The sequence below is a fragment of the Botrytis porri genome (genome assembly GCF_014898465.1).
Source record: "Botrytis porri strain MUCL 3234 chromosome Unknown BPOR_001, whole genome shotgun sequence".
Taxonomy (NCBI): Eukaryota; Fungi; Ascomycota; class Leotiomycetes; order Helotiales; family Sclerotiniaceae; genus Botrytis; species Botrytis porri.
In genome coordinates, this window is record NW_024066075.1 from 3773835 (window position 1) to 3784417 (window position 10583).

Genomic DNA, 10583 nt, shown 5'->3' on the forward strand with positions numbered 1-10583 from the left:
CGTACGCACATAACGTATGTGATGGTACCCTAGGGAAGATAGAATGGGGGTGCCATAGTTTAATGTTCGCCGCTCATACGAAGAGCGCAGCCAGAATGGGTACAGCCCCTCTTGGACACCTAGGTATGATTCATATGTATACACCTGGTGGAGTCTGCCCGACAGTATCGAGGCTGTTGTGTAAGTTTTACACATAGCTCATCACGCCCTTGGCGAAGACGCAACAAGACCCTTAATCTATTCAACCTACCTATCATCTACTTAATATATCAATATGATATTGGTGACAAATCAAACGCAGAATCATGATTGTTAATTAGTAAAATTTATCACAAGTGAAGACAAAATATTTCTCTTATTCTCATGAAATAAATACAACCTTTTAAGATTTTATTCAGAGGTAGCTCTACATGTCTAGATTTCAGTCGACTCAATTTGCTTTTTAGAAAGTCGTTCAGTACTTCAATTTATAGAATAAAAAAACAATTTTTTGGGTAAGAATTATATTACAGAAAGGAGAAGATACATAAACTATGACCAGGGCTCTTACAAGCAAGAGTCTCTGCGAAAAAAATCTATGTAAAAATTAAAATGATTCTGTACCATCTCCTACTTTTCCTTCATGCCGACTATATGGCGCATCAATTTTAAAACAACTTTAAATGGCAGTAACCTTGACTTGAAGACCATCTCTTGGTCTCAGAACCAATCTCCACATCTTCAAGTCCTCGGGATTCTCCACGCTCTCATCACGCTCAAACTTGTACATACTCAATAAACAACATAACAAAACCTTCATTTCAGTCTCTGCAAACTTGCGTCCAATGCACCCTCTTGGGCCTTGCAAGAAAGTCATGAAAGCATTAGCTGTGAAAGTAGAAGGCAATTTGTCCCAGCGATCAGGATCAAAAACATTGGCATTGTCACCCCAGTACATAGGAAGATGGTTAATAGTGTTTGCGAGAATATAGATGACCGTACCGCCTGGAACTGTGTATGGGCCCAATTTATCGTCTTTGAGAGATTGTCGAACTGTCATCGGGATGGGTGGAATGAAGCGGAGGGATTCACGGCAGACATTGTCGAGGTAGGGTAGAAGATCCGCATCAGTCTTTTCAACACTTCCATCATAACGGGCTTGTTGATCGAATAGGAAAGGCATGTGCTCGCGGATCTCGGCTCTGAGTTTATCTTGAATTTCCGGGTGAGTTGAGAGAAGATGAATTGTCCATGCTAAACCTGTTGCTGTTGTGTCGTGGCCTGCTCCAAGGAAAGTCTGTTGACAATGTATATTAGTCTTCTGCAAGATTTCAAGGAGCCATTTATGAGTTCTGCTTACCATGATCTGATCACGCATAGTCTCGAAAGATAAACCTTCTTCTCCAGCTTCCTTCATCTTCAAATTGTCCTTGGCAATCAACGCGATAATGTCCTTATGGTTGGTTCTCTGAGCAGCTTGTTCTTGCTTCTCGTCAATGATATTTGTTGCAGTCTCTAGAATTATCTTTCGCGAACTTTCCATATCACGGTTCATCTTGGCGGGAATGTACTTGGTGGATGGAATGAAAGCCTGAAGACCGTGCAAGATACGGGATCCAATATCGAAAGCGAAGACAAGTCGGTAGGCTTCACGAATTGGGGCTTCGGGATGTTCGAGAGAGTTGATATCAACACCAAAGCCAGCGGAACCAATAATATCAAGAGTAGTGCGGTTCAACCATTCCAAAACCTCAAAAGGCTTACTCTTTACCGAGTCAGCGTCCATTTCTTGCTTCCACAACTTAGTGAGAAGCAATGACTTCTGCCAGAATACTGGGTAGAGTGCTCGAATCGATTGTATAGAGAAACCTGGTGCCAAGGACTTTCGTTGATGGATGTGCTCATCTCCCTCAGCAAGAAGTACACCTTCTCCAAGAATTCTGACCATCCACAACTTCGCGCGCACCGGCTTTGGATAGTTGTATGGATTTCTGGTTGTCATCTGCGAGTTCATGTTAAAGATTGTACATAGTAAGCTGTTATACTGATCTACCATACCTGTTTGATTGCATCGTCATCTACGACTGATAGACGTTCAGCTCCAAAGGGAAAGAAGTATCTGATGATTGGGCCGTGTGTTTGATGCCATTCACGCTGCTTTACACCAATCTCAGTGCTGATAATTTCAAGGAACTGACCCCAGAGAGGAAAGCCAGGAACGGTAGGAACATGTCGCAGCTCGGAAATATAGAATGGGAAGATGTAACTGAGGTAAAAGACATATGATGGTATGAAGACTCCAAAGACAATTTGGAGTGAATATAGAGTGCTCCACGTGGAGTTCTTTGATATCAGGAGTGCAATCAATGTCGCTGCCCCAGAAAGGGAGGCGAAAGATACTTCGATAGCCATGTCGTTGCTCAAAGAGAAGTGTGATTGAGTTGAGAAGGAAACGACAAGACAGAGACCGGAATTATTTCACTGATGAATGAAATCGAAATGCTAATCAAATTATTCACCGTCTATACTTGTGGATCATAATCTTAAGAACATTTGGTGTATGTGAGCTAGAATGCTCGAAAATGTTGATCTCACTGATCGGCATCACATATTTACGATCGAATCTATCTAAGATGCTCCATAAATTGTTGTCGAGGCGTATTCCCAAGAATGTATCAACTACTGATAACTTTCAATAGACGGTAAACAACATATTTAGCTAACATGTCGAACAATACCACCACAATAAGTACACATCCTTGCTTGGCACACTAGCGTTGCTGTCTTAGCTAATTACTCGGCGTGACGGAATCTCTGAGGTAGTGGGTTAGCAATATGAGTTTATCGAAATCATCCTAATTGACTCAAAAAGTAAACTTTAAGTTTTCGAGAAAAAAATTAACGTGAAACAGCCAGCCCGCTTGTACAGATTAGATTAGCGACCTCCCACTGTTGGTGCTGATCTACAAAAACTAGTAGGCATTTTAACGTAAGCGGGATGCAGTTAGCCGAAACGAGTAATTGCGCGATCATCAAGATTGAAGATACACGAAGGGTACCCGCAAAAAGCTTATTTTTACTTAGACGTCCCCAATAAAGCCCCCTACGATGCATCTTTTATGGAACCTTACTAATCATCAACGTGCCGCTAGTCCGTGTACTTCGGAGAAATTCTTCCATTCGATCATTCTCATGCACGCCAAGTGGTAGCAATAATCTGATGCTTGGAACGTCCGGAAGCTGCTCGAATTGATCCCCCAAAACGTCGTTATACTTGCCGTCGCCCCTGATGGCGGCCATTCACCATTGTGAAGAAGCTAGACTTCATAGCGAAAGTTAGCCAGGAAGTAGACTGCGGACCCATGGAAGGGAAAGTAGTACTCAAACTTTCACACCCTCAGCTCGAGCCCTCGATCACTCAGCTCGAGATTCTGGCTCAGATCATCCAAACTACAAATTCTAGCCTCGATTATGATCGTCGTCACTAGTCCATAGAAGTTTTCAAAGTTTTCAATGTATGAGAAACGGTATTTCAACTAGGATCAGCACAATATCCCTATCTCTCGGAAGAAGCAAAATTCTTTAAGATATAATCGTTAACCCCTAAAATAACAATATTCTTTTCGACATCAGAATCCCATCTTGAATCCCATTCTTATCTCACATTCTTTTCTCACGAGTTGCGACAGCATCAGCCAATATGTCAAGCAGTACACTTCTTTTGCCGCTCGATGGGGCCATCAAGTTCTCACCATGGGAAGCCTTCGATAAACTCTGGACGTCGATAGCAGGATATCCTGCCGAAGACTTTGAGTTCGTTCCAGGAAAGACGCCAATGGCTACGTTGAAAGGAACTCTTGTTACAATAGCTCTTTACTACGTAATCATCTTTGGTGGTCAAGCATGGATGAAGAACCGTCCAGCATACAAATTGAATGGTTTATTCATGGCACACAACTTGATGTTGACTGTCGTAAGCGGTTCGTTGCTTGTCCTGTTTGCGCAGCAGCTTATCCCAAGTTTGTGGAAAAATGGCTTGTTTGATGGTATCTGCGGTGGAAGTGGATGGACCAAGCCATTGGTTACTCTCTACTACGTACGTTCATATTCCCAATACTTGAAAAGGGATCATACTAATGAAGCCATACAGTTGAACTACATCACCAAATATGTGGAGTTGCTTGACACCGTTTTCTTGTTCCTCAAGAAGAAGCCTTTGAGTAAGTCATAACCGAGCCTGAACATTGTGCACTACTAATTATTATACTAGCTTTCCTTCACTGCTATCACCACCCAGCAACAGCTCTCTTGTGCTATACTCAACTTGTTGGACACACTCCAGTATCCTGGGTCCCCATCACTTTGAACCTTTCCGTTCACGTTGTGATGTACTGGTACTACTTCCAGAGTGCACGTGGAATCCGCATCACCTGGAAGGAATGGATTACCCGCATGCAAATCACCCAATTTGTCATTGATCTCTTCGCAGTCTACGTAAGTCTCAAAACCAAAAAACTAAATCCTTACTGACATATCTCCAGTTCGCCACATATAATTACTACGCTAGCGCCTATTACAACCATCTCCCCCACGTCGGAACATGTGCTGGTGAGCCATTTGCTGCTTTCGCTGGCTGTACCATTTTGAGCTCCTACCTATTCCTCTTCATTTCTTTCTATCTTGCTACATACAAGAAGACTACAGTGAAGAGAACCGCCATCAAGGCTCAGGACATCAAGTCTGTAGCAAAGTCATAAATGCTGAAGTTCTAAATCACGAAGCCATTGACTGAGAAGCTTTCCCTCTTGGGCTTTGGGGGATCTCTCTAGGAGGCACGTTTCAGGGGAGATTCAGGGGCATAAATTCGAGAAGAATTTCTAATGGGTATGGGATGGTGAAGTTTTCATTTGATAAGTTTTATTTTGTAGTATAATGTATATTCTCCCTACGAGAGCTTCGGATGTAAGGATAGAAAACAATTGTAATTTCTGGAATTTTGCACCACAGTCACATGTGAAATACAACCATTTGTGTAAAGCGATTATATAATAAGGTGATATCAATATTCAGGTGGATAATGGCTAGTCCCTGGGCTACGTCTGACAGTCTTTCCTCGGTTCCGGGATGACATATCCGCATGCTCGAGCGGTTGATCTAGGTCTTCGCTACAATCATTTGCACTGACTCTAAAGAACTGCCATCTTTCAAAATTTTGTCAGCCCTAAATCAAAGTAATCATGCGCGTGGACCCAGGGAAGACCCTAGCCCGGAAAAGGCATACGACCCACATGCAATGTATTGATTCCCATAGCGGTAAGACCCGCTCAGTGTCAACCAGACCTTAGTTAATTTAGTCTTTTTTGATTCCCTCATCGAGCCAGTAATCGATGAGGACCTTTGATAAATTAACTTTTTCGGTTAAGTCTAGGATTTCTGTGTAGATCTTTTTACTATCAATCCATAGTGGTCTCATGCGGGATCCCAATTGGGAAACGGGAGAGATCAGCACTAATCTATCGGAGTTTAAACTAATGCAAGAGCCGCAGGACACTAGAATGATGTTTCCTCACCCAGCCGTCTTCATTTAACTAGCGTGCATGACGACCAGCCTGGCAGGCTAGGTAGGTGATCATTGATTCTGGTAATAGACATTGCGAACGAAGATCTCTGCATGGAAGGCCATCGTGCTCAATTTTCACGCAATCTTGATGAACTTAAAATATTTCAATCCCACAAGAATATTGGGTCTATTTGAGCGCCATCTACGACATGTATTAATAGACTTTTAGGCTAACTCTTGCCATTTGCAGTGTTGGCGGTGAAATCAAGCATTTCAGTAACAGAAAACAGAAATTATTTCTTGTTTCTTCTTTGAATGATCTCATATTTTTTCCACATGTCAAATATTCTAGAATAATATTCTGCATCGCAGGAATCACCCATTTCCGGACCTATTTCACCATCAGACTTCAAAATGAACAACTTTACAGTCAGTGGTACGCAAACCACGCACCTGTTCACCGGGAATACCACCCAACCATTCTTTCCAAGCAAGACTCTTCTCTGGGCAATCCTTACGTACTCTTTACATATTTTTCTGAGATGCCTAGTTTATCTTTATACGTCGTTGACAGTATGGAAACTCGCTTTCATTTTACTCGCCATTGGAAATTTCAAGACTCTGCCATTCATTTGGCATCTACGTATCGTCAACGCCTTTCGATTCTGTCTTCGCTCACAGAGACCAAAAGTCAAATGTGGACCACATCAAATTTTTCAGCCCTTGATCACTGAGTCACATGCCCCATTGATGGAGATTGACTTGAACCTCCACAGTAAGTTATGAATCCTCTTCATTTTCCAAGTGTATAGTTACTGACTCCCTCTAGAAAGTAACAGTTCCTACTTTTCAGATGCTGATGTAGCTCGAACACACTTGTTTTGTACACTATTCTCCGAGGCCATCGAACAGATGAGAGGTGGAACAGAGGCAGTCACAGGATCAAAGGGACCTGTTTTCGGCATCGCTTTAGGAGCAGTAAATTGCAATTTCAAGAAGGAACTCAAGCCTTACGAATCATATGAGATGTGGACAAGAATTTTGTCTTGGGACGAAAAATGGATCTGGACTGTCACACATTTTGTTCGCAAGGATGCTTCGAAACCAAAGTCATACACCCTTTATCCACAGCAAAAATCAGATGGAGAAGATGAGAAACGCAAGGAATTGGATCCAAGAGCTGGTGTTGTGGCATCCTCGCTTGGCAAATGTGTTTTCAAGCAAGGTCGCAAAACAATTAGTCCTGAATTTATGATGAGGGCTTCTGGACTGCTTCCGGATGATCTTCAGAAGGATAAAATGGATGCGCAATTGAACGAAGAAATCAAATCAGGCAACTTTGAAAAATGGACACATGCAAAGATCGAGGAAGAGAGACTAAGGGGAAAGAAGATTGCAGACACTTTGTCTGTGGAGAGCCAACAGGAGCTGGAGGAATCATTCACTGGTGAATCTGAGGCATTGGGAAGACATACTGATGGTACTGGCTTAGTCGGTGTCTTCTCTACTCTTGCTCAATTGGCGGGGCTGAAGAAGAACCAAATCTTATGAGCAACCAACGTTCATGTGGTCTGGATATAAGGTTTTCATTGCTTTCTGTATATATTATAATTTTTAATTAGCCGCGAACATACATGATCATTGCAGCAGATTTGTCACATGGTGTTGAAATGACTTCATCTTCACACGTTGAATAAAATTTTCTACGTTGGACATCAATCCGTACGTACAAAAGAAGCTTTTGTCACAGCGTCGGCCCAGCGACATTTGGGTCATGAATCAAATAACCTAAAATGTTAGCAGCTGACTGAGATGCCACAGACCAGTTGCTGCGGCGAAGATCTCCATCTGAAAACCAGATTTTCATCCCAAATAGTAAAGTATATCTGTACTAGTTCCTGGGCCGGATGTCTAGATTCTACAATAGTATATATTGTTGATCGGCAATACCACATCCGTAACTAATGGTTCACCTACGTAATCAACCATACCCAATATCTCACATCGTAATCTGGATTGCAGTAAACAAAAGAGTTGAAACACCTTTACATCGACATTAATATCAAGAAATACCACGAAGGGATCCCCTGGAGATGCAATTATGGGTTCAGACGGGGAAGCGAGCTCTCCAATTGAAAATGCAGCACCACAAACAAGTTTAGTGGAAGAACTTGACTTTTCGCGTCAAATTTACCATATACAACCGTCATCTGAAACTACCCTGGATGACAGAGGAGACTACACAGTTTTGAATGAGGACAATGGACTCTCGCATCATTCAGAAACCGATAACAATCAACAAGCAGTAAATGAAGGATCCGATGGCCAAAAAGATTCTCATGACAATGGACCGATCAAAGATGGAGCTCAATCTCAGCTCGCAGAGAATATATTTGGAGAAGCAAAATCAAATTTGGGTCCCAACAATGGAATATCGACAGAGAGGCTAAATCCTCGAGGAAGATCCGAACAGCCAGAAGAACATGAGTCCAAGGTCTTCGACAATTCATCAAGCAACCTCAAAGGAAAGTCGCGCATGAGCTCAGGTTCGCGTCCCACTACCATGGAGAGCATGAAAGCAAGCTCCGATTGTGCAGGATTTGAATCTCTCATGGAGTTGGCAAAGTCATCGTCACTCGAGGATGAAAGTACTCGAATCCTACAACTCACCACATCTCGTGGGCCACGAAAATCTTCCGACACTGATCCCAACAAGGCACCCCGAAACAATGCTGTTCTCAATGAAATCTTGACGGATATTATAGCATCTGCAGCTCCATCACTTCGACATCTAGCATCTCAAAGCACGCTTGGTGAATCCGCGTCTAGCACCAAGAGAAGTAGGACTTATGAGCGACCACATCGACTATCCACTCCTGTGGAAGAGCAGAGACACCCTGGGAAACCAGGATTATGGAGTGATCAATTCATGAAAAACATAGACGAGATGGTGGATTGGGAAACCAAAGAGGTCAACGCAATATCGTTGTCCTCCACTAGCAATCTGGATGCGTTTGGAGCTCGGGCAAAAACCGAAAAAGATGGCGAGGTTGTTGCGCCACCAGAGCCGCAGGAACCAGATGCAGAAATCGAGTATCCTGGAACCCTTGCTTTGACGATTCTCACAATCGGGCTTTGCTTGTCGGTACTTTTGATTTCTTTGGATAGAACAATTATTACAACTGTATGCTTGCCATTCTTACTTCCTCCGTTACACGCATTACTAACATATCTTCTAGGCGATTCCGTATATTAGTGGAGAATTTCGTTCATATGCAGACGTCGGTTGGTATGGAAGTGCATATCTACTTACGGCATGCGCATTCCAGCCGATGTATGGAAGGATCTTTACTAGTTTCAGTATCAAATGGTCATATCTAGGTGCAAATGCGCTCTTTGAGATAGGATCAATGATTTGCGGCGTAGCTCCGAATTCTCTCACGTTGATTATAGGGCGTGCTATCGCTGGAGTTGGGAGTGCGGGGATTTTGACCGGGTCTTTTGTTGTTGTTGCTCATAGTGTCCCGATACAAAGACGTCCTGTCTTCACCGCGGCTGTAGGTTTGATGTGAGTATTGCAACTTTGCTATTCATTCCTAGACTAATTCAATCGCAGGTTCGGATTAGGAGCTACAGTGGGACCACTGATGGGAGGAGTCTTCACAGATAAAGTATCGTGGAGATGGTGTTTCTATTTCAATCTTCCGGTCGGTGGTGTAACCATTTTGGCCATGATTTTATTCTTCAACCCTAAGAATAACACGACCACAAAACGATCGTTCGGCTCACGAGTCCTGGATCTCGATATTTTTGGAAATATTCTTTTGCTCGGTGCATGCGTTATGCTTTTCATAGCTTTCCAACGTACTGAAGAGGTAAGTTCTACTCTTGTGGTTTGGCGGTCTACGGCTACTAGGTATTTACTATTAAATAGGGGAGTTCTTGGTCCAGCGCAATTGTTATAGGCCTTCTCGTCGGCTTCGGAGTATCTATGATTGTATTAGGGTTCTGGTTCTGGTATAGAGGCGATAAAGCTTTGATTCCGCTGGAAATCCTCAGGCAACGCACTGTATTAGCAAGCTGCCTTTTCTCATTCTTCCTCTACTCGGCCTTGATCATCCATGGCTATTATCTCCCTCAATGGTTTCAAGCGATCAAGAACACATCCGCCATCACATCTGGTGTTGACATGATTCCATATGTCGTCTGCAATGCTTTCTTCTCCCTCGTGGCCGGTGTTATCGTCTCCAAATCTGGATACTTTACACCGCCCGCTATCATCGGTACAGCAATTGCTACGATAGGCTGTGGACTCATCAGCACATTCAGAACCGATACCACATCAGCTGAGTGGATCGGCTACGAAATTCTCAGCGCGACGGGTTTCGGAATCGCAATCCAGCAAGGATTCACTGCTGTCCAAACCGTCTTACCCTTGGACAAAATCCCCATCGGCACCGCTGCGGTGGTTGCATCGCAGTCTTTTGGCGGCGCAGTCTTTGTTTCTGTTGGAAATACAATTCTCCAGAACCAATTAAAAGGGTCATATGAAAGTGGGCAATTACCAGGAGTGAATATCCAGGCAGTTTTGGACGCTGGTGCCACGGGCTTCCGATTTGTAGTTGATGCGGATCAATTGCCTGCGCTATTGGAAGTATACAATGGTGCTTTGCAGAAAGTTTTTATTGCAGCTATTCCGGTTACTGGATTGGCGTTTCTTTCTTCTCTATTTCTCGAATGGAAGAGTGTTAAAACTCAGGAGTCCACTGAACAGGTTTGAGCTTTTTTGACTTTGGATCGTGCGATTGTTTGACGTTAGTGCGGGTAGTGTGAATTTTATCTTGTACATATACTTCCAGTCTAAATTGAATTATAATATCTTGGAGTGTACGATTAGATCATAGCAAATAATATAATTGATTATAACAGTAATCGTGGAAGACTTACTTGATGGCTATTCATACATGGCCAGCCACATATTATAATTCCATACAATGATATACTTCCATCTTTCAGAATCTTGTTCTAAACATATCATATAAAT

General features: G+C 42.9%; 4 protein-coding genes across 4 annotated transcripts; 3 read left to right on the plus strand and 1 right to left on the minus strand.

The window, feature by feature from the left end:
* Window positions 1-478: 478 nt before the first annotated feature.
* EAF01_001028 (uncharacterized protein) lies at window positions 479-2463 on the minus strand. Its single transcript, XM_038909278.1, has 3 exons — window positions 2038-2463; window positions 1340-1981; window positions 479-1276 (listed from the first exon to the last, which is right to left on the minus strand). The coding sequence occupies exons 1-3, from the start codon at window positions 2389-2391 to the stop codon at window positions 659-661; spliced, it is 1614 nt and encodes a 537-aa protein (XP_038776184.1). The 5' UTR covers window positions 2392-2463; the 3' UTR covers window positions 479-658.
* A 749-nt stretch (window positions 2464-3212) lies between these two features.
* On the plus strand, window positions 3213-4971 carry EAF01_001029 (uncharacterized protein). The gene is made up of 4 exons (XM_038909279.1): window positions 3213-4075; window positions 4130-4199; window positions 4250-4473; window positions 4521-4971. Exons 1-4 carry the CDS (start codon window positions 3680-3682, stop codon window positions 4734-4736), a joined length of 906 nt encoding a protein of 301 aa, XP_038776185.1. The 5' UTR covers window positions 3213-3679; the 3' UTR covers window positions 4737-4971.
* A 739-nt stretch (window positions 4972-5710) lies between these two features.
* On the plus strand, window positions 5711-7187 carry EAF01_001030 (uncharacterized protein). Its single transcript, XM_038909280.1, has 2 exons — window positions 5711-6314; window positions 6369-7187. Exons 1-2 carry the CDS (start codon window positions 5954-5956, stop codon window positions 7088-7090), a joined length of 1083 nt encoding a protein of 360 aa, XP_038776186.1. The 5' UTR covers window positions 5711-5953; the 3' UTR covers window positions 7091-7187.
* A 453-nt stretch (window positions 7188-7640) lies between these two features.
* On the plus strand, window positions 7641-10319 carry EAF01_001031 (uncharacterized protein; the record flags this gene model as incomplete). The annotated part of the gene is made up of 4 exons (XM_038909281.1): window positions 7641-8723; window positions 8779-9107; window positions 9156-9414; window positions 9474-10319. 4 exons carry the CDS (start codon window positions 7641-7643, stop codon window positions 10317-10319), a joined length of 2517 nt encoding a protein of 838 aa, XP_038776187.1.
* Between the last annotated feature and the right edge of the window lie 264 nt (window positions 10320-10583).

Coding starts and splice junctions, on each gene's coding strand:
- EAF01_001028 (XM_038909278.1), bottom strand. CDS start 2,391: ATGGCTATCGAAGTATCTTTCGCCTCCCTTTCTGGGGCAGCGACATTG. Junction 1,982..2,037: donor ATGACGATGCAATCAAACAG/GTATGGTAGATC, acceptor ATGAACTCGCAG/ATGACAACCAGAAATCCATA. Junction 1,277..1,339: donor CTATGCGTGATCAGATCATG/GTAAGCAGAACT, acceptor CATTGTCAACAG/ACTTTCCTTGGAGCAGGCCA.
- EAF01_001029 (XM_038909279.1), top strand. CDS start 3,680: ATGTCAAGCAGTACACTTCTTTTGCCGCTCGATGGGGCCATCAAGTTC. Junction 4,076..4,129: donor CATTGGTTACTCTCTACTAC/GTACGTTCATAT, acceptor GAAGCCATACAG/TTGAACTACATCACCAAATA. Junction 4,200..4,249: donor CCTCAAGAAGAAGCCTTTGA/GTAAGTCATAAC, acceptor TTATTATACTAG/CTTTCCTTCACTGCTATCAC.
- EAF01_001030 (XM_038909280.1), top strand. CDS start 5,954: ATGAACAACTTTACAGTCAGTGGTACGCAAACCACGCACCTGTTCACC. Junction 6,315..6,368: donor GATTGACTTGAACCTCCACA/GTAAGTTATGAA, acceptor GACTCCCTCTAG/AAAGTAACAGTTCCTACTTT.